Below are 23,975 nucleotides of genomic sequence, written 5' to 3' on the forward strand. Positions count from 1 at the left end.
ACAGGTGTGAGAGTTAGAACCCGGCCAGCGGGAAACCACCACTGAGTTTGGGGAGTTAAAGGACAGAGGAGGAACCGGGAAGCCTTCTGCAGGGAGCGCGTAAAGTTCTGTTTTGGCTGTGCGCTTTTACGCAGAGACTGTAGACGGGCACCGGAGCTGTGTTTGTTTCTCTCAGGTGAGTGAACTTGCCTAAACTTGTTTTTTCTAACCTGAGCCTTACCTCCACCGTGTCCGACAATCGTGCCATGCGGTACATCCGACGTCCCTCACCTCCTCTGTCTGTTTGATTCTCCCAGAGACGTCAGGTGAGCCTGTCGGCACATTTATCAGCCTGGATAGGTATGCTAATGAATCCCAGCTTTGCGCACACCCTCTCTAGGTCGGAGTTGACCAATCAGAGTGGAGTAAAGTTTGCACAAGGGAAAGTTCGATTGGGGTGAGCAATTGGAGGTGAGGTGGGGCTCAAGCAACAACAGTGGGGTGTCGAAGAAGACAAATAACCATTAATGCTAAAATAAACTGTACGAAAAAAAAAATCTTGGACGGCTGTGATTAAGGTCTGAAACGTGACTTGATCGGGACATGTGTGGAGAATTTTCATGTATCATGGCTTCATGGATCAAGAAGTTACCAGTGTGTATTTTTATACAATTAATTTAAGGTGTATATAACATTATCCATATGGATTTAAATAATAAATATAATAATACATTTCTAAACAATAACAGCAGGAATCCTCAGGACATCAACAGGTTTAAAAGTGTGAGGAAAACCATGAGTTGACGCTGCAGTTGCACACTGCTCTCTAGAGGACTCTGCGTGTCCGTGCAAGTATGTGTCCTCTCCAGAGAGGAGGAGGCGGAGGAGAAGCAGCACAAATGGCCACCTTGTCTAAATAGGATGATGATGATTAGGAGTAGTGTTGGTCTTTTAGACAAGTGTAGGAAAAAGACAATACATCATTCCACTTGTGTACCATGGAACCAGCTCCAGCGATCCAATCACAGAAAAACAGTTGGGACTGACAAAAGAACATTTTTGGATAGTTATAAGTTTTTGGACAAGCCTGCTTAAACTTGATTACAGCTTATGGACCTTTGGTTGGTGGTTCTGCTATTTTGGAATTGCAATACATTCAGAGTGTACGAGGTCTTTATATGCACGTGATGGACTTGGAGCGATATTTATGATGTGGTCTAAACCTACTGCTGTGATATTTTTCAGTGAACCTGAAATACTTTTGGCTTGGCACTGAAACATCAAGATTATGACAAGATGGATTATGACAAAGTAAAAGCTACTGTGAAAAGTGTCACACAGAAATAATAAATATCGCAGTCCAAATGAAGCTGTGCCTGTAAAACCGTATTTAGTATTTATTTATATCACAGGTTCAAAATCGATGCCAGCACCACAAGTGTTAGATGTAACCTGGTCGTTTATTAGGTTTAACACAAGTCAGCGTGTTAAAGAAAAAGCTGCAGTCCAGGTCAATAACGCTACATTGTGCTGCCAGGAACAGAACACAGTAAAAACGGATGAAAATATGTTGAAGACATCCTGCTGATTTACATCAGGGAGTGTTACAGGAAAGAAGCATTTTTAAGATCTGATGGAAGCCAGTCACATGACAAAATATACATGCACACATACACACACTGTAAGGCAGCAATTCACTAAACAGCTTTTTGCTTATTGTGTAATGAGGATTAATTCTTAACTTCAGCTGCAGCCAACAAAAACCGTGGCTGCTTGGTGAAAGCAAAGAGACAATTATTGGGATGATCCACTCAGTGGACTGTAACACGTTAAACAGAGAAGGAGAATTAACTTTTATTGACATTTTAATGACAAGTGAACGAAGGAAAGACAACACACACAGAACACTGATAGCACATCATTTTGATACTGAAGGTCTCTGGCTCATCAGGACATAACTTAGCTAGTCAAGCTCCAAAGTGTGTGTGTGTGTGTGTGTGTGTGCACGTGTGTGTGTTGAGGGTGGTAGCTAGGGAGAGACCTTTGAGCTTACATAACCCAATTACTTTTAGTTAAGTCTCACTAAACCTCTTTCCGTCTTAAACTGCGTAAAACTTTGTCAATGGCTTCACACAAGCGGAGTTCTCTGTGCGTGTGTGAGTGTGTGTGTGAGAGAGAGAGAGAGAGAGAGAGAGAGAGAGAGAGAGAGGTCAGTGGGAACTGATTACACTCTGTTGTCACACGCGACCAGTTTTAGTCCAAAGTCAAACCAGGTCTTCACACTGACAGCTGGCTGTGCAGCGTCTCAGCTGTTGAAGGTAGTAATTCCATCAGTTGGCCTGTTGACATTTGTGCTTTGGCTCCTCCCTCTGGTTCTGATTGGATTAGCAGTACGCCTGCTCCTTGTCTAGGTCACTGCTGTTCTACTCTGCAGGGCTACAGTTGCTGCCAGACATCCACGAGATGGTCGGTGTGTTTTTGCAGGGCAGAAGCCAGTATTACACTGAGCTTTGTTTTCAGCATGTTGTGCTGAAGTAATGTTGTGTTGGACTTAAACATATTTACTTCATAACAATCAACCCCAACAAAACAAATGCACTATACCAAATATTTTTTTAATTCCATCACAGGAGTTTTTGCATCATAATACAGCTTCCTGATGCTCTTTCCTGGCCTGATGTGTACAGTCCACTGTGCACTGTATAATCTCATTAAATCACCCCAAGTTACTACAAAGTGAACAGGCTGGGTTTACATAAAACATATGTATTATTACATAATGGATACTGGATGTAGTACTTGGATTTAATGTAGAGCTTCTCATAAACCCTGATTAGGCTGAGGAGGAGCTGTCCAGCCAACTCGGGTGCTGAATGCTGTTTACAGGCAGCAGCAGCAGCAGCTCCTTGGCTCATTAGTTAAAGTCATAAGTAGATGCCGCTTCATCACAGGTTAAATGTTGATTTTCATGGGAATTATTTATCCTACTAGAAGTCTTAATTGATTTTTGGCAATTTTTTCCAACATCAGTCTCATTCATTTTAACTGTATTGTCATATAAATGACAAGTTAATGAGGTAAATGTGGATTGTTATTTTATGAAAGTGTGTTAAATGCTTAATCATGCTATTTGATGCATTTACAAGTAAAAGTAAAGGAATGTGGCGAGACAAAACTAAAACAGGATGAATTCACAATACAGAAGCATCTGATCACCACAAGATGGTGGTACGTCCCTCTTCAGGGTTTAAATTAAAGCTGCTGTATTACATATATGTATTACACATGTGTACACTGATGAGCCAGAACACTGACACCACTTCCTTTTAAAGAAAAGAAATAGAACATGACTGCAAGGTCAACATGCTCTTCGTGTTATTTTTAAAAACCTGGAAAATCAGCTGGAGGTTTTTTTTTGTTGTTGTTTTATTCTTTCTGTGGTGAGGGCCAGAGATGTGAAATCATTTCTAAGCTTTATAGTTTAGTCTTTTCAGCACTCTGGTTGTCCCCAGTGCTGCCAATGAAAACAGGGGAAGCTGTTTCCCTCTGGATTACAGCTTAGTGAAAGATCTAAAATGTAAATAGAATCACGGTGCCAGATTGCAGCAAGCTCTAACCTCAGATTAGGAGTCGCATCCAAATAAATAAATAAATAAAATCATACCACACACCCACAGGACAATACACGTATAAGCTTCAGATTGGAAATAAAATGTAAATCCATCACCAAAGCACTTTCAATCACTTTTAATTCGAAATCCTGTTGGATTTTAATTTTGAGCACTTTTTGTGAGGGATTGGTTTAAAGTTTGGACCCAATAATGCGCCAGGCAAAAGCAGGATGGAGATGTAATAGGTCCTCCGACTTGCTAGGTGGTGCAGTACCCCAGTCTATGAGAGAGAATACCTAGATGAGTATTTCAGCAATGACTTGAGGATGATTGAGCATAGAATAAAGAATTAGCAGAGTGAGTGAGGAGAAGAGTGGAGTCTGGAGGAGAGGCTGGGGTTTATGGAGTGGAGTGTGGTCCTTGCAGTAGAGATAGATCTTTAGGATGAGTGATTTGATGAGAAAATAAGAAATGGTGGGGAGGGGGGGGTCCGCTGGGGAAGATGTAGTGGTCTGGATCTGTAAGTGAATGCGTGGAACGGAGCCGTGGTGAATCTCCAATTCCTGAAGTGAAAGAAAAAACTCCAAAATCCCTTAAACTCCAATAAGGCGAGATGGATAAAGCCAAGAATAGTCCTTTACTTCTGGCCTCACGTAATATCCTTCCGTGATGTTAACTTGCGTCTCAATATTGGCACACATGAAGATCCTTCTGTGATATTTACTTGGTTTCTAATACAGCATTCTTTGACACTTGGGGAAGTGAAAATAGTGATCCTGACACTTTTGCTTTGTAATCACACATATCAAATTCACAATAGTAAATAAAGCTGGACCCCAATCATGTGTTACACAGTTTTACACCTTGAGGAGTGAAGAAGCTGCTGCCCTCTCTTCGAACCTTGGAACAATACCAACTAATCACTTCTCTCCTTCCAAGTGACTGCAGCCATGTCCTGCAGCGCAGATCAAACAGAAGCTTAGACACCCTACAGGGGTCCGTCCTGAAGTGTTGCTACACATTTACATGTTTATCTCTCTGGCTTCTTAGTTCTAATCTGCAGTTTGCCTCCCAAATTAACGGTGCTGTAACAAACCACTCAAATCTCAGAGTTTCACTTAAATCCCAGGGCACATTTGCAACTAGGTCAGTGATTCTGTCTTGAGATCTACATTTGCACCCTAAGCAGCCACAAAGTCCAAGCAAAAACCTTCAACTACTGTTTATGGTTTTTAAAATTTCTGCTTTATTCATGTCTTATCATGCTGCGGTTTTAATGGATTCAGTTTCCCGCCTGAGACTAATAACCTGACCTTATCTCATCTCTCATACATCTATGATTGGAAAGAGTGATTATTTCCTTCTGGTATTTGGCATCTTGTAAGAAACATGTTCCCCCAAAACAACCACACACCAACAAAGTACTTTATGTGATCGAATACACACCCAAGCAGTGGTTGGTGGTGAAGGATTATTCCTCCGCTGGTCCAGAGTTTTAAACTAACCTCCTTTCACTCCTGATCTTACATCCCTTTCAAATCCTCTCTATTACATTTGACACCTACTTCCCATCTCTGGGTTCAGATGTGGTTTGTCGCAGCAGGAGTCAGAAGCAGCAAGACATCACTGGTGCTCATGGAGAAAAAAAAAACACTTTAGAAAATGTGGAGAGCTTTTAATAAAGTCGGAGAAACACGAATCTAATCAGTGATGATCCTTCAATCTTAAGCGCCCCACTGTGCTGCAGCAAACCCCTGAGAGTTGTTTACTCTTGGTATGATGATGTTGTAGCTGTGTGAGCTGAGCAGTTCATGTGCTGTGCAGATGAACCAACATACATGCTGAAACATCATGTGGGAGCAAACAGATCAAGAGAAGAAACATTTAGGAGCCCAGCTGGAAATAAGCAACAGACTGTCACAGCAAACTCATTACTATGGAGTTAGAATGTGAAATGAGCTTAATGTTACTTTAGTTGGAAATTGAAGTACGTCTAATTTCAAAATTGATGAACATGCGATGGAGACGGAAGTTTTTCATTGAGGTGTCCAGGATGTCAGTGTGACAAAGTGATTCAGCCACCTGGATGTGGAAGCTCCAATGGTACTGATTGGTCAGCAGCATGTGTTTTCTCATTATGGACCCTTTCATTACAAACCATCCCTGTCTTGTAATATCAGAAAAAAAAACTACCATAAAACAACTGAACCAAAAGCTGGAAGTGCCTAAAATGCTTATAAGAGCTCCAGCTTTGTTAAGCATCTTTCAAAATATGAGGTGATTTTACTGTTATGACACAATGCACCCGGATCGGATCAGTTGTTATCAGCCCCTAGTTACAATGGAGTAAGTGACCTTCTACTTTCCAGCCTGCATGCAGTGGTTCTTATCTTACCACTGCATGATAAGACTAGCATGTAGTCAGTTACATACTGAAACACATTTATGAGCTGATGAGAATTCATAATCACCCACTGGATAGTAGGATAATGTCCTGGGTGAAATTGTACCTTGTGATTTGAGCCATTGCTATATTACAAAAATATTCATTAGTACTTGAAGACATTGGAAAAGACGCAGAAACTGGGAAAGTTAACAGGGACAGACTCAAATTGAAAATTAGAACTTAAATACTCAAAAGTAAGAGGATGCGAATCCAACAATTATCTAGTGCACTAAATGTTTGCGTGTTTGTGGCGATTAGACATGCAAACATCTTTGCATAGTAAATATGCAAAGATGTAACATTTGCATATTACTTGAACGCAGGTAAGAGGACTGTCCTGCCTTCTTTTAACCTCTTTTTAAAGGAAAGTCCGAACGTAATGTGCACAGTTACAAACGCAAGCCGACCGAGTTCAAGTGAGTATGAGTGCACGTGTGTGTTGCATTATATAATAGTATTTAATCTGCTCTAAGATGTTGAAATAGGGATTAGGTTGATAAGGACAGAGCTGCAGATTGCCGCTGCCTCTGAGAATATGTGTATGACAGACACAGACAGGCTGCCAATCTGTAACTGTCCTCACAGTCACACACAGCTTTATTAATAAGCCTGTGTTTCCTCTGTCTGGCTGATAAGCTGAGAAACTGTCTTTTTTCATGTTTTGCCAGACATTAAAACATCATTAGTACTTTAACTGTTTTCACTTTTAATCATTGGCTGTTAGGTCACATTTCTGACCATTTTCTTGTTATCTTGCTGCAAGAGGCCACTAACATCAGGGAAAGTCATGTTTCAAAGGAAAATCCGGATGCATTCCAGGAGCCAAGGTTTCTAAGCACAATCTTGCTTAAAGCACCTCACTGTCTCGTGATGCACACATACCCAGCCAGTCACGTGACGTTAAAAAAAACCTGACTCATCGGACCAGGCCGCCTTCTTTCCATTGCCCCACTATTGCTTTTAGGACCAGCAACATTTTCAGCATTGGGAGCTTTCAGCTTTCCAACTGGATCAGATTACATGGGCCGGCTTTCGCTGTCCATGTGCATCATTGAGCTTTAGCTGAACGTAACCCTGTTGCCGATTGACCAATGTCCCTTCGTTGGACCACTTTTTGTCAGTCCAGACCACTGCATCCTGACAAGTTGCAGTTTTGTAGTTTCTCTTGCCCAGTGATCTAATCATTACAGTTTGGCCCTTGTCAAAGTCACTCAAATCTTTATGCTCCCCTGTGTTTTCTGCTTCATCCCACTTTCAGGTTCCATTGTGACAAGATAATCAACGTTATTCACTTTACCTATCAGTGAACGGGACACTATCTGCTAACAAATTAGCTTATTGCTGCCAAAGTGGCCGCAAATTTCGATCAGTATCTGGCCCAAGAGATTGTTGAATCAAATATGACGTCATCAACTCATAACACAACACCATAGTGACTATTTCTTGGAGATACTATATCAGCTAAACAAGTTTAAAAGGTTTCACGTTGCAGTTTCGCTAAGAAAGGAGAGTGGTGGATGTGAATGTAAAATTCATCCGTCTCATCCATAGAGCATCTAGACGGCTGCTTCCCTGATCCTTTGAATCCTCCTCAAAAGTCCCATTCAATCAACCTGTGCTGTTAGAGTGCATTACCACACAATCACTGTATCTGCCTGTTAATAACTGAACCTGTGTTTTCCTCCTCCTAGTTTGTGTCATAAAGCAATCCTGTAGTTTTTCTTCCTCAGTCAGGGGGGGCTCACGATGCAAAACAGAGTAGATGCCGACAGTCTGCTTAGAGACAATCTCATTGGTTTGCACTACTTATACATATGGGATGTTTCATAATTAATGTGGTAATGATTTATTTATGGGGAAAATGCTGTTGGTAGCATGTTAAGGAGATTAAATGTCACTTAAAGCAGGGTGGGAGAGTAATCAAATCATGCCTAAAGGCCCCCCGTTTAATAATTTATTATTTTGGGAATGGATTTTGCCGACGAGAAGATCAATACTCTCTCTCTTTCTCAAGTTTGTAGAGAAAATTAGAATCGGTTTAATTGTGTTTGCTCTCCAACACCTACTGAAGGAAATAATCAAGCTTCACTAGTCACTAACTTATGGCCTGGTGAGAGCTGCAGGTAGCATGCAGCTGTTTTTTGGTTTTGTCACCAAAAACAGCTCAAAACAGCTCAAAACTAGGTTAATAATGGTGCAATCATGACGTCAGAAACCTAAACAATCACCTAAAAGAGACTAAAAAGCTTGGTAGAGTTCAGGGAAACTGTAGAGTTTGTGATTACACATTAAATATGGAATAGAGCAGCTTTAAAGTAAATGTTAAAATAAAATATTTCCACCCAGATATCACACAAATTGATAGCAACAAATCTTGTAGGCTGTGGTTTCATGTCAAGCTGAGATTTTGGCTTTAAAATAAATTGCATCTGTATCTCTATGTTGGATTTTGTTCCAGCACTTTAAGTTCGCAGACGTCCTATGCATTAAGATCATGTCCCAGGATCAATTAAAGCCTGACACCTGAAAGTACACTTTTCTGTTCCAGCCACGTTTTCGATTTTACACTGATGGGTGTATTTTTACCATAAAAACCTTGTCTAGTGCAGATGTAATTTGATGGCTTAAAATAAAATCTGGGATCAGTCCTTTGAAGCCTTTCCTGTGTCCACTTTGGCAAAGCCGTGGCTGTAAATAATGCAGCTTGCGGCAGCGGAGCTCACTGCGTCCCCATTTACTGGCCGAACAGTTGATAGATGGCAGTTTTCTCAGGCTAAAAGCATCAGATCTCACTTCCTCTGTGTTTCTTTTCCAATGTTTTGCTGTCTTTCTTGTCTCTGATTGTTTTCCTCCTGCTCTCATGTAATCACTCACCCTGTCTGCTCATTTTTCACTCTTTAATTACTCTTCAACTTTACCTTTCTTCTATTCTCTTTCTGTGTCTCTCTGTCTCTCTCTCTGTGTGTGTGTCTCTATGTCACTTTCTCCTATTTTTGGTTTCAGATCCAATCAATTATTCACATTCATCCATGGACTTTCTGATTAGAGAGCTATCAACAAGAGCTATCAGGGTCTTCACATTACACTTGAGCCCCCCACCACACACACAAACCCATGCAGATACTTATGTCACCATTTCCATCCCATGGATGCATGTAGAAAAACCCAGGAGTTTCAGAAACAATCAGTAAAACTCTTTAAACAGAGTGTTGTCAATAATCGTCCAGGCTGAACTAATATGGCTTCCAATTGGAGGCCTGTGCTACTCTTGCTACATGACTCCAGAGACCATTGTGTACTTCTAGATCAACTAGATTAGTGGCATTGGATTGGCCCTTCCTTGGTTAAAGTCTCACTTTTCTGAACAAAGACAATGTCTCCTGCAGTCATACAGCATAAGCAAATACTCAGATCCTCAAGAATCCATCCTGGCCCTCATCCCCTCTCTCTTTATATGTCCACTAACTTTATTGGCCTGACTGGTTTCCAAAAACTAGTGAAATGGAGATGATCACCGAGTTTTTCTTCGAACTTACTAACGTGCTTCTTACTTCCAACAATCTGCACCACTGTTATAAACGTCAGGGAAACACAAGTAGCCTCTGCTGACACAGATTTTGCTCTGGGGAAAGCAGCAGCAGATTCAGTCCACAGCCAGTTTATACTGGATGAATTCAGTAATAGTATTGAGTTGTGTTTAGAGCCCAACAATCAGTCATTATTGTTAAAAACAGGAGACGTGTAGACAGTAGACTTGAAGCATAAAAATAGGTACAGCACAAGTCAAACACAGGCTCTAATGTGGCCTGTGCAGATAGCTGGACTGTCTCTTCTGGCTGTTACTGTTACAAATTGCAGTTTGTGACCTTTTAGGTGACAGTGATCCAAAAGTAAATGTTGATCAGCGTGTAGTAAGTGGTTTTCCTGCAAAATCCTTCAATTCTTCCAATACACTAAAACATCAGTGAGAGAGAGACAGGGTGCAGGGGGGCAGTGAGGGAAATGGCAGCAACCAGGAATATCAGGACTTAAGGCTGCATGAGTTACAGCTCAGCACAGCTCAGTGAGGGAGTTGCTGTTATGCAAGAGCTCAGTCAGCCCAGCTGGGGATCAGAGAGGGAGAGAGGGAGAGAGAGAGGGAGAGAGAGAGAGAGGGACGGCAGCAGACTAGGCGAGCAGTGAGGGCACAAGTGAGCAAGCTGAGGGACGGAGAGGAGAAGGCTGGAGAGAAAATAAGAACAACTGAGGAGACAGGAAGCACAACACAGCTCGATCTACTATATATACACACATGCATCCATAAACACACAGATGCACTGTCATCATTGTCTCTTTCTTACCTCCACACAGCATCGCAGCATCATGTGTGGCAACACTGAGGGAGTTTATCTCTCTCCACTAAGGGAGTGAAGAGAGGAGAAGAGAAGAGGAGGAGAGAGGACGTAGTAGAAAGAGGACGAGCACAGGAAATACTAAAAACAAGGATGCAACAAACTTTCCCCTAAAGGATTTTTCCTCCTCGTTTTGACCATGAGACTGTGAAACCTCTTTCTTGAATTTACAGAGTTTTTTACCTTTATCATCTTGAGTCCATGTTTCCAAAAGTGGGACCATCTTGTCAAAGTGCCAGCGCCCACCTCTGGATGCTGGTGTGCCCACTGCTCTGTGTTCTGATGATGGCTAGAGGCTCCACACTGAGCCCCGAGGACTTGCATAGCACATCACTGCTGGAGGACTGGACCGGCACGACCATCCAGCTGCAGCCAGACCTGCAGACTGAAGCCCAGACACCGACGGAAGCAGAGACGGAAGCAGAGACAGAGGTTCGGACGGAGACACAAACCCCACCAGTCACCAGAAACTATACAGGTTAGTCTTTAAACAAAGTCCACATCGATTAATTACCTTTAATCGAGCAACTGTAAACAAATTATTTTACTAAATAGTTAAATAATGCACTGTAAAAGTTTAACTGACTTTAATATTTTCAAGCACACACAAACACACACACACACACACACACACACACACACACACCTGACTACTGTCATGGTCTCTCCCATGTTTTGTTTTCTTCTTACCTTCACCTGAATCCTGAATTTCTTCCAATATTGTCCGTTTGACAGAAAATATTGGCTTCCAAGAAGTTTTTTACCTAAAAAACATGCAACCGAGTGACTTTTTTGCTTGAGACTTTCTCACTCTAAAAAGCTTCAATCGAATTTTTAGTTTGATTTAATTTTCCACATTACAAATGTGTTCTGTCTGTGTGTGTGGCGTGTGTGTGTGTGTCTATGTGTGTGTGTGTTTGTGTGTGTGAGAGAGAGAGAGAGAGTGTATGTGCGAGGCAGCATAACAGTTTGTTATTTCCAGGCTGAAGCTGCTCAGCCACTTGCATGACTTCACCTTCTTCACTGGAGCATGAGTTGCCGTTGTCCTCTCTTCCACTCCCTCTGTTCCTGCCTTCCACTCTTTCATTCCTTTTCTCTTTTCGCCGTCTGTCACTCCGAAACCCCCGGTTAATTTTCTCTTTCTCGTCTGTCTTTTTTTCGACTAATTGCATTTTCTTCTCCTGTCACTTTGTTTCTCTTGCACTTAGTTTTTCTTCTTCTGAGTTTTTTGTGACTTTATTTCCTTTTACTGTTTCTCTCGTTCTCTCTCTCTCCTTCATTTTCCACCATTTATTCTTTAATGCCTCACCAGCCCCATATTCTCACGTGTATGCAGAAATAGCCCCCAGCGGATGACAAAATGCAAACCTCACGTGCCTAATACACACAAACTCCACAAACACAGACACTCATGAGAAATGGACGCTCTTGGCCCAAACACAACCAATCTTCTTAAAGGTTTATAGACTAAACAGCACAGTTGCTCGTTTCATAACGGCAGCTCTGCATCTGACAGAGCCAGAATAAGCACATTATACTTTAAAAACACACAAAAGAAGCAAACACTCAGGTGATCAGCTGGCTTCCCACATTACCCCACATGCATGAATTACACCCAGAGCCGAGCTTTTGCGTGAGTTTCCGAGACGCAAAACCCTGTGATTAATATCAATGCTCCCAAAAAACATCGTATGTGAGTGTGTTTTTTTCTGTATGTGTGTGTTACAGTTTAAACTACTTATTCCAGGAGCAAGAAGCTGCACATTTCCATGACTTTTTTCCACCATTTGACCCATCAGTTCAGGGTTACAACAGAAAAATTGTGCTTCTGTGTGAACATTTTAGGTTTTGCTTTGTCTTGAGTATAGAACCTTGCATGTAGAACCTTTTCTACATGCAAGGAATGTAGAAGACATTGAATAAAGACAAAACTGTGTCTTTCCAGGAAGACTTTTGACCCTGGAAGTAGTTCCCACATTTTATGTACCACCACAGCACAATGCTCAAGTCCACCTTCAACTGAAGTACGAGTTTATTAACACCACCCGTCATGTTTCAAACATGTTCAGTTGAAGTGCTTTTAATCAAACTAGATGGAATTTAACTGTTGCAAATTTTTGTTTCGTTGATGTATTTTCAAACATTTCTCCATTAGTTAATTTAAGCTATAGAGATCACTATCCATTAGCAACTGTATCCAAAAAACTCTTTAACTGAAACAATGGTTTCACCACCTTTAGCTTTAGGTCACTAATTTAATTTTAATTAATTAAAACGTACATGGATCCCATCATATAGGTTTACTGTAGATTGGGTACATGTTAGTGAAAATGTGAATTTTTTTAACTACTGTTAGCAACTCAGAGATCATTTGAAGCTGAGTAGATTCAGTGTCTGCAGGTAGAAGCAATCTGATATCTCCTCTGGCCTCACAGCTACTTACTGAATCCATAGTTTCACAATCAATAACACTGGTGAAACACATGTTTGAAGGTTGAGCACACAGAGACTTGGAGACTTGGGGGACGCTGGATCAAACCAGAGCTCTCAGACTCTGTCAATAGGAGCTCGGAGTCATCCAGGAATCCATGCTGCCAGCTGTTCCTGAATGTAAATTGATCAGAGTTTAGCTATTGACGGATTGGTCCTTCACCAGCTCGTCTTTAATGACAGACTGCATTTATGTACATAGAATTTATTGCATGTGTAAAAAAAAATAAATCCCCAACAAAGCTCCTCTGGTTTGGAGCTGAGATTATGTGGTTGATAGCAGTGAGAACTCTGTCAAACTGAGTTGGTGACGGAGTGGGAAGCTGTGGTGCTGGTGGGCTGCAGATGAGCAGTGGGTATTTCAGCCTTAGAAAAGCCTTAAGCCTTAACATTAACACAGTAACACTAGATATTAACCTCAAAGTTAGTGCTTATCCTTAAATGAGTCCTATATCAGTTACTTAGCAGGTAGTCTACCTCCTAATCTGGTCTGGTGCTTTTGCTTTTTTGTGAGATTCTGGATTTTCTGTATGTTGTTGTTCACAGATGTGTACTATTAAAAATGTAGATGTATTCTGACACAGTGATCAGCAATTGATAAAAAAAAAAAAAAAACATAGTTCTTTTAGTTCCAAGTGGCTAAATATTCTTCAATAATTCTACTTCCTAAACAAAGCCAAATACCAAGGATCAGTGTTGGATACAGCATCCACCTAATGATGACAGTAAGCTGCTTATTGTTCACTACGAGTCTCTTCAGATAAGATGGTCAGCCAAGTGCCTACAACGTAAATGTGAAACGTTACAATGCCTTTAATCGGATTAAGTCACAGGCAAAACCTATTACCTTTGTCTATTCCAGGCTATTTGTAGAGCAAGAAATCTTATTAATGACACGCTAACACACACACACACACACACACGGCGGCAGAGGTGCACTCACAGCAGGAGGCAAAGGGGCAAGTTACAGCATAAGTGCCCCAACATGATAAAGTACCTTCAACAGACCCCACCATCATAGAACAACCACCTGAGTCCATCACTGCACACCGATGTACAGATGCAAATACTGGTGGCAGCTCCAGGACTTTGAAGCCAGTGACTTTAGAATGTCTGTTTGAGGGGGGTCTCATCTTTCCACATTGCAACAGTGATAATTTGATACTGTTTTTAGTCAGTGGAACAGGTCTAGCGCAGTACAACACAGGATTAATTTGATAATCTTCAATGGCAAAAATGCAAACTTTCAAAGATATATCCATTTTTTTGCAAATATACATAAGACACAAGAAGAATTTCTGCATATCAGAGGCCACTGGCACACACATGCAGCAGGACGTACACCATCATCACTCCTTCCCTCCTGAGCCCTGGAGCCTTGGTGTGCTTCAAACAAAGAGTTTCTTCTCTTCTGTTGTCTGTCATTCCAATATAGCTGCTGGCAGAGGCTCAACTTCATTATTACCTTCCCACGGTTTAAAACTAGCACCACTAGCTGAACAAAGACACTAAGGGAGAGTCTGAAATGAGCTTTCGCTCTGTCGTGATGGTTGAAGTAGGAAAGCAACAACTAAAGAGCAAGAGGAGAGAAAGTAGAGAGGCAGTAAAGACAAATACCTCAACCCCGCAGTTTTTAATTCATTACGTGCCAGTCAGCCAAATAAGATTCCAGTTAGTTAGTGATCCCCTGCAAAAAACAACATTTGTGCATCTGTTCAGAAAATACCCCCAAAATAACACCTTGGTGGCCAAGAAATAATTCTGAAAAGAAAAAAAAATATTAAGGAGCTGTGTTGATTCAATTGCCAAAGCTAAGGGGAAAAACCCCCATGAGATGAACTTGCATTGTCATGTTCAGTTTCACATGTCCCACAACCTGATGTGTGTCCTTCTGGTTGTGTTTCCTACATTTCCCTGTCAGAAGGAGTTTATGTGACTCATTCCTGTTAAAACAAAGTGACAGCCACTGTGGTCCAACACGCAAAGGAAAAGAAAGCCGGATTTAAAATCTTTTATCTCTCCACCATGTAACTTTGATGAACACTTTCTGTTTGAAAATGTGCGACTCATTGCACTTAGGTCAGCCAACTGTGTGCTGCTGACATGTAGCTGAAGGTTTAAGGGCCAGTGTTGCTCCCCAAAGCTGCTGGTTAAAGACAATCTTTTCCTCTTGTTTCCGAGCAAAGACTCTCAAGCAAAAATAAATCCTTTCAAATGTCACTATTCAAAATCTGAATCAAACACATGCAGGCATGTGTTTGAATAGGAACAGTACAACATGGGGTGAGAGCTTGGGGATTAGATGATCAGCTGAGATATCGTGATGTGAGACGGGAGACAGGCATCATGTTGGTTTGAGGTCAGATCACACAAAGAGTGCTTATGAAGGCGCTGAATAATTTTTCATTAAAAGTTGAAATAGTGTTGACTTTAAAAAAACTATTTGTAACATTAGCTGTGTTGAGTTCTTTGATTTCTTCGATGTAAACAGCTAAAAGTGTGGCCTTTTTCGCTAATACACCAAATTTGTAAAAGGGGTTAAACATTTTTGAGAGCAACTGTATAATGTAAAATTAATACTGACATTACTCAACTCTAAAAGTCGGCGGTTTGCGAAGTGATGAGTTAACGCAGGCCAGAATTCGAAGGAAGCCTCATTAAGCTGGAACAAATAAAATGAGCATCCGAAGAAAGTTTGTCTAACATTGTTCATATGTACGTGTGTGTGTGTGAGGCATTGGTGCATCCAGCATTCTGTGTTGTGTTCTGTTCATCCCTGCTCTTCATGCTTGTAAATATTTAAATCTTTAATGCACACAGTCTAATCTTTTTTTAATCACAAACTATTCCAAGTGCTTCTCTGTCGGAGGCAAGTTGGGAGGGTTTTAGAAAACAATGCAGCTGAAAGGATGTTTGCTTGGCAGTGCCGGGTTGCCAGGTTGGAGGGTCAAGACGTTTATTAGCACCCTGTTGGCATCTTTACTCTTCTGAGTGGCAGCCCAAAGCTTCCACGATGACAGAGAAGCTTTCTGAATGGGGTTGAGGGTGGGCGGGGGGGTGGGGGTCCTTCTGTATTAAACACACACAGCCAGAACACCAGATCACATCCATCAGTGCATGTGATTTCTGTACATGTGGGAGTTGATGCCAGTCACCTGCTGCAAGGGTCACACACACACACACACACACACACACACACACACACACTACTTCATAGCAAAACCACCATATGTGTTTAATATTTTCAGCAATAACCTTCAGCTGTTTTTATTGATGCTGCGGCTCCACGGGGGGTGTGACGTTTGTCCAGCCACCACTGCTGTGGTTCTTCTCCCTGTCTGTTCACTGCAGCATGTTGACTCAGAGAAAGGCAAAGGTTTTAGTTCAAGGTCTGTACGTAGGAACGGCGACGAGTTTCCTGCTGTAGCGCGGTAACAGCCAGCAAAAGAAAAACACCTCAGCTAAAGTCTTAAAACACATACTGTCACGTAAGATATTGAATATTTTATCCGCCTTTACAGAGGTAAATGCTTTTCCTTTGGCAGGCGAGTGTGTGTGTATGTGTGTGTGTGTGTGTTTGTGTGTGTGAGGAGGCTCGGATATTGCATGTGTAAACTGCATTTTAGCAACTAGTACTAATGCCATTAATGTTAACTTATATTTTATACATATATATAAAGAAAACACAGAATTATCACAGAAGTTTGCACATCGTCTGACATGAGTTTTAACATCATTTAGCTTCTTCTTTTGCAATTACAGCACACAATTCAGTGTTTTGGTTGACTTTTACCACTGTCATTAATTTGTTGCTACAGAGCGGTTGCAGTTCTTTCTGGGAAAAAGCTCTAATAAATATGTCTGGTATTTTCTGCCAGCACTAAACAACTCACAAAATTAGCAGTTATCTGTTGAATATGGAGTATATTTAAATGCAGAGGAGCCAGAAAAATCACCCAGAGAAAACAGACATAAATGGAGAGTGAATATAATACGACTTTGGTTGATCAGAAACACAACTCAGTAAATTCGGATGTTGTGTACAATGACAATGTGTCTGTTCTTGCAGCATGTTCTACTGCCCACGAGCAGCCTCAAAAATCAGTACACCCTTCATTGTCACGGTTAAAATTTAAAAAATTAAAATGCAGAGCTAACTTTGTTACATTTAACACAGCATTGACAGGGTTAGTGTTGGGGAAAGGAGGGTTTGAGTTTGAATAGAAATTGACTGGAACAATATTCAAAGTCCTCCATTTTGTCACCTACCCCTCTTTTTAAAATTACATCACAGCCTGTTACTTTTGATCGTATCATATTTCCTATATCCATTATATGCCAAATTAATGTTCTAGTAGAACAGAAGATCGACTACTGAACTATGAGTCTGAGCGATACAGACCGACAACGGACATTGAATGGTCTCACAGTCAGATCATTAAAACTACTTGGTTTTAATTAAACATTATTGTATCTTTTATTCAAACGTAAATACGATCCTCAAGTATTATTTCATGAAGAGGTTTGCATTTCTTAAACACAACGAGGATGTACTATTAGTTTCAAACAGCGACAGTGCCATTGGAGGGAAGAGAAAGAAAAGAGGCTGGTGCTGGCAAATGTGATAAAGTCCTAGTCACAGAATATTGTATTTTATTGTCTTTGTTTTGATTTGTTTTTTTTTGTTTTCTTGCACAGTTTGGAGAGAAGTCAGTCAATTCCACAACTTGTACACAAAGTTATTCATGTGTATGGAGACATTTTCATTAGGAAGCTTTTGGCCGCTGGACCAACTGTACTATATCTCCGGATGCAGTTTTTGGCTAAGGTTGTGTTCATCTGACACACACACAGACACACACACGCAGAGAGCGATGGCAGTAAAAGGTCTCTTAGGGGAAACAGAATGGCTTTTAGTTTAACTTTAAAAAACAGAGTCATCTTGTCCTTGTTCCACTGTACTGTGCCATTATGCACGTGTCTGGTGTGTGCCGAGATGTGTGTATGTATGTGTGTGTGTGTGTGTGTGAGGGAGGGGATGCTGTCATCTTCACACAGAATCACAGGATCCTCTCTCACTCTGCCTCCACCACTGCAGAAATCCTCCCATCTGTCATTACCAATCAGCAGAGAGCAGCTTGCATGTTCGCAGGGTCTTATACTAAGATGACATGTCTCTGTCTGTCCCATTCACACACACACACACACTACACTAAAATAGCAAAAGAAAGTGCAGCATCATGTCCTTACTGCCATAAGACAACAAACCCAACACTGTACTGTCTCTCTTTTAACTTTTTAGGAATTGTTTCCTCCACTAGTCATTAGTTAGCACATTAAAAATGAAAATCTAAACATTAGAAACAGTGCAAAGTTTCTCTTGTAGTGACAAACCCAGAAACATTAACCCTAGACTCTGCAATCCATTCATGATTTATAATATTTTTAAGCATAGGATTATAGCTTTAAAGCGAAATAAAGGTTTGGTGCCACCTCAATCCCCCCACGCTTCCACACGCACACACCTCCCCAAACATTAATGGACAGCAGCCTTATGACAGACCTTAAAGGTTTAATTGTTGAAATAAAAATAAAACATAAATAACTGAATTCAAATAAAAGCAGTGTTCGTGTTCAGTGTTCGTGTTTATGTAAATATTTAGAGCGCTGAGAGCTCCCACATATTCATATGAATATGATCTAAAAAGGTGCCATGTTCAAACAATTGGCCTACAAAACAGAGCAATATGAAATAAAAGTTGAATTCAAAAGTTGCAGCGTGGGTTTGTTCAAAGTCAGTCCCAGTAACAGCTAATATTTTTTCCCTTTTTTTCAACTACATAAATATAAATTGTGCTTCTTCTTCTTCTTTTCCTTTCGGCTGTTCCCTTTCAGGGGTCGTCACTGCGAATCATGTGCCTCCATCTAACTCTGTCCTCTGCATCCTCTTCTCTCACACCAACTAACTTCATGTCCTCCCTCACTACATCCATAAATCTCCTCTATGCTCTTCCTCTAGACCTCCTGCCTGGCAGCTCCAACCTCAGCATCCTTCTATCCATATATTCACAATTTATTCTCTGAACATGTCCAAACCACCTCAATCTGGTCTCTCTGACTTTATCTCCAACACATCTAACATGAGCTATCTGATGTATTAAAAAAAATAGAAATAAAATTGTGTTATGGTCTATAAATACTTTGTACATGTATTTAGTAACAATAAGCCTTATAGAAGCACAATGTGTAAATAAGATGACATTAATCTATAATGAATCTCTGAAAGCTTTCATTGAAAACTCTACACGTCCTTGTGGCATCTATGGTATCATCAAATGCTAACTGCCTAGAAGCCTCACGAAGCCGCACCTGAGAGGTTGGCAATATTAATATCACATAGATAAGATAAGATTTTTTTTTATTTACAAAAATTAAAAGGTGAAATATACAATGTGTATAAAAAAGCATTCATTTAAGTAAACACACAGCCAAGAGACTTTACAGTCATCAACCATGACCAGAAATATTCAGCTGAACTGTTGAGTTGTACAAAATGAAAGATCTGAGGCAACGCTGCTTCCTACGCTGAGGGGGTTTCAGTCTGCTGCTGATGCAGCGGGTGAGAAGTATTGTTTATTTTTTATTTTTAACACAACGTATGAGGAAAGGGCACCAGTCAAGCCCGAAAATTACTACTGTTATTTATTTTATGTTATTTGTTTTTTGAATTTGTATTTTATTTGATTTTATTTTTTGTGGGCTTGCAGGAACGCCACCTCCAGCAGGTGGCGCCCTAGGCCACCGCCTATATGGCTCATGCGAGTAGCCGTCTCTGTGTGTCCAAAGTGCTTTGCACTCCTTCTCATAGAGGAAGCTGCTATGTAAATGTCTGAAATGCTCTGATCAGGATAAACTACGTCAAACTCGTTTCTCCAGAAACTAGCTGCAGACCAAGTTAGTCAAACTTGCCAAGTGCCAACAAGCCTGAGAAGCTAGTAACCTAACTTTTATCAGCTAGAGAAAGACATAGTCCCCTAAGCTACTGGTGAAGGCCAAAACAAAGCTGTGCATCACATTTAAATTAATTATCCTAACATTAGCTGCTTTTTATAACATATAACCTTAGAACATTTTTGCATCCGCAAAGTGGCCAAAAGCAACGTCAATGTGTCAGATATGAAAAAAAAAAAATAAATAACCTGACATACTGAGGTGAGCTTTAAATGGCACATATGGGATGAAAAATATGAGATTTGTTGTGCAACGCTGCAGGCTTACATGAGAATTCCTGTGAGCCTGAAAAACTCTCTGCAGAAAATTCTAACAATAGCTGCTGTATCACGAGACCTCTCTGAGGTATTTGCGTATTGGAGGTTAAAAATAGTGATGCCTCTCCCTCCTCTCGCTCTATGTGTCTATCCAGTGTTACTGGTAATCTCTGTCTCCCGGCATTGATAACAGAAACTGTGGCCCGTGCTGAGTCTGTATTTGACAAGAAAGAGAATAAATGAGAGAAGAAGGGGAAAGAGAATAGTGGAGTTTTTATGTTCTACGCTTTTACAGTCACAGCTGTTGGGAATGATGACAACAGGACGCCCTCATCATTTCACAACAGCAGCAAGTGAAGTCTGACAGCACAAAATGTTATCAGCCATTCGAAATAAAAGAGGATTATTTCTGGAAGTGCAATTATTCAAGTCAAGTTGCATTTTTATTTGGCAAATTATCCCAAATTTGCCTCAAGCGGCGCCAATCATCCATTGCAGAAGAAGACAAAACGACGAATGTCTATATGAGCTGCATGGAAATTAGTCATTTTACTATTAATAGAGTGATGCAACTTCAGTATCACTTCATTCCCATGCTGTGTAACCTGATGTTACACTCATTTATGCTACAGTGTGTTGCATTTACTTAACATAAATAATGATCTGCAACTGTCAGTGATGATGAAAAAGTATCTGAAATGTCTATTTTACAGCTTGCAATTGAGTAAACTACTAATTGTGTGCAACATGGCATTAGCTTAGCATAAATACTCTCTCACAGTTCTCATCAGTCTCAAGATGTTTGGTGTCCCTCAGGTCTGTCCTGCGTCCCTGTCCTACCTCCACGTCGAGGTTCCTTCTATGTGGAGAGTGGCACAGGCGTGTCAATCGGGAGTGTGCTGGCCTTCTGGTGCCGAGAGGGCTACCAGCTGGTCGGCAGCGACAAGATCTACTGCAACATCAGGAATGGGAAACCGCAGTGGAGCAACTACCTGCCTGTCTGTGAAGGTGAGCAGGTTTAGTGAAGAGATTTCTAATTAATACTTTGTGGCTATTTTCCACATGCGTTCAGTATTAACTAACTAATTAAAGTCCACAAACATTACTGTTCATGTCTGCAATGAACCTGGGTAAAGGTTTGTAATGCAGAGTAACTTTATCCACCAAAAGCGATCCCCAGACCAGAGGACCGCGGCCTGAGAGTGGCTGTTTTGGCCTCAGTGGTGAGTGGCATCGTCATCCTCGCCATGTCCCTATCCTTCCTCATCTGCTGTCTGCAGGAGCGATCCAGCCAGGACCGAGCCAAGAAGGAGGGACGGAGCAGGTAGGATTACAGAGAGCTGTTAAGTGCATTTAAACCTCTCATATTGGTACTAGCACTGCCCCGAAAACCCCTTTAGTGGGGCCCCTACTAGCAATTAAGGGGGCTTTGAGGGACTTTTTTTTGCCAAGGGGCCCCCTCAGAGTCTAGCGATGCCACTGCACTTGTAGTGGAAACTCTCCACTCCATCATTTGTTTTCTAACTTTTATTTTAAGCAAACCAGTAACCTGATAAAGTTCCCTGCTCCACAGGCGCAGAGACAAGCGCTCAGCCCGCCGCACTGAGTGCTGGCTGGAGAGAGAGGAGGGGGAGTGGGAAGCCTTCCCTCCTCCTAAGATCTTCCACCTCTCCCAGAGGATGAATCCTCGTTTGGCACCCGACAGCCCCCTATACCTGACAGGAGGCCTCAGTGGATATGAGAACAGAGGATACCAGAGGTAAACTGGCACCACTCATAATCCATGCGAATGCTACACACACTTCATACTTCAAGCTCAAATGAGATGTTTGACACAAGCTGATTCATCGCTTTATTACGGCACCAAATACAGTTCGGCCGCGCTACATCATGCAAGTATGCATAGGAAATACTGTTAAAGTCCTGTTTCTGTCTCACACAGGAGCCAGGAGAGTCTGCTGAAGGCCTCCCTGCCCGGACTCTATCGCTCCGAATCTCAGCTCTACCCACACATCGTCCTGCAGAGGGTCCCAACTCCGACCGCACCCTCAGCCCCCTCTGCTCCATCTGCCCCTCTCTACCTCCACCTGCCCTCCTCTTCCTCTGCTGCCTCCTCGCCAGCCCACACCGCCCCCCACAGTCAACCTCACATCATGGCACAGTACCCCACTCCCACATACCCGCCCAACCCCAACCAAGCTGCGTCTGCCTACCCTCACCCAACGCCAGCACCCATCTACCCCAACCCCAACCCGAGACCACAGCGACCATGGCAGTAACTTCATCGTCCGCTTGCCATATTCACAAGCTGCTGAAGATGTTTAACAAACACGTATGAAGAAAACATGTTTCGTTCTTCGTTAATGCCCATTTTCTCCCGCTGGAGGCTGCAGGTGCGATGTTCCAAAGCACACATGAAAACAAGAGTGTAGAAACGGGGGCTTCCTCCTTTACCGCATGCTTGTTGGACTCGCTCCTGCGGGTTGGACTCTGCCGAATCTTCCCTTCTCGTTCAGCGGCTGCACTCTGCGTGAGAGGAGCTCCACAGAGAACGGCCTGCTTTCATTTAGCCCCCAGGAATTACAGGAACGCTTCAAGTAGCCAGTCAATTAAAAAAGACATAGAGACTTGTACTTTACTGTACTTACTGAGTCAAAAGAACCCGTGAGTTCATGAATTTGATGTTCATGTAAAAATAACCTGGTGGTATTAGACCTCCTGCCATCCAGTTCAACAAAACATGCTAAAAACTCGAAATCTCACTTCTTTGTGATGCGATGAAAGATTTCAAGTCCTTTTACAGCTCTGTTAATATGTTCAGTATTACTAATAAAATATATAGGTAGCAGACACGCTGTGATTAATACGCTGTTGCTGCTGCAACAACTGAATGAAGCCAATTTTGTGCTATTTGTACGGATTTAGTAACACGGTGAACAATTTCAAATCTTTCTCACCACAATTGTCAAATGAAACTTTATTATTGTGTCTGTGTCTCTTTAATTTGCTCTGTCTGTGCTGCTCATTCTGTCACATAAATATTAATAACAAAAGCTTGTTTTATGGTTGACTGCTCCACTGGTAATATATTGTGACAATGTCATTCAGGGTGTCAGATGGACTCAGCAGCAGACAATATACTGTACATAACTCAAATGCCAACTGGAAGTCAACTCAAAATGATGACATATTGCATTTATTAAAGTCTGGTTTCAGCCACAGAGCATTTGCATTCAAAGAATGGAAAATAGATTTTTAATTTTAAAAGATGTTTGTGTGCTATGTGAATAGGAACAAACTAGGAATTTTACGGAAATGTAGACCCGTCACTGTGAAGCTGCTGCTTTGTTGTTGCCGCTGTGCTAATGTAAAGGTGAAGCAGAGAGACGTCTGAACCCGATCAACCTATAAACAAACTTCAAGTCTTTAAACCCCAGCTGCAATCCTGCAGATGTGGATACTCCTCTTAGCTTAACTTGTTGAATATTTAACCTTAAACCCCTGTTATCTGTTTGATTTATGTAAATGCATTAAGTCATTAACTGTGAACGACCACTTTGCTTTGGCTTTATTCAGTTTGCACATTAGTTCTGCAGCTTTTTGGTTTTAATATAAGGACTTAAGTAAAAAGACTAATGAATCAGCACTTTACATTTTCTGAAGGTAGGGGACGTTTAAATGGCTTGAAGTGGACAGTTAAAGGCTAATATCTATTAATAAGACATAAATGCCATAAATGCTGAATAAAGGCATTTTTCTTTAGTTGAACTGTTTCATCTTGCGTGTTCTA

At 41.4% G+C, this 23,975-nt stretch overlaps 1 protein-coding gene across 1 annotated transcript; it reads left to right on the forward strand.

Moving 5' to 3' along the window:
- Positions 1-33: 33 nt before the first annotated feature.
- On the forward strand, positions 34-23,953 carry zgc:162331 (uncharacterized protein LOC793007 homolog). Its single transcript, XM_067489592.1, has 6 exons — positions 34-175; positions 10,387-10,905; positions 21,002-21,193; positions 21,356-21,509; positions 21,759-21,944; positions 22,128-23,953. Exons 2-6 carry the CDS (start codon positions 10,629-10,631, stop codon positions 22,462-22,464), a joined length of 1,146 nt encoding a protein of 381 aa, XP_067345693.1. The 5' UTR covers positions 34-175; positions 10,387-10,628; the 3' UTR covers positions 22,465-23,953.
- Positions 23,954-23,975: the final 22 nt, after the last annotated feature.

The sequence above is a fragment of the Channa argus genome, chromosome 21 (genome assembly GCF_033026475.1).
Source record: "Channa argus isolate prfri chromosome 21, Channa argus male v1.0, whole genome shotgun sequence".
Taxonomy (NCBI): domain Eukaryota; kingdom Metazoa; phylum Chordata; class Actinopteri; order Anabantiformes; family Channidae; genus Channa; species Channa argus.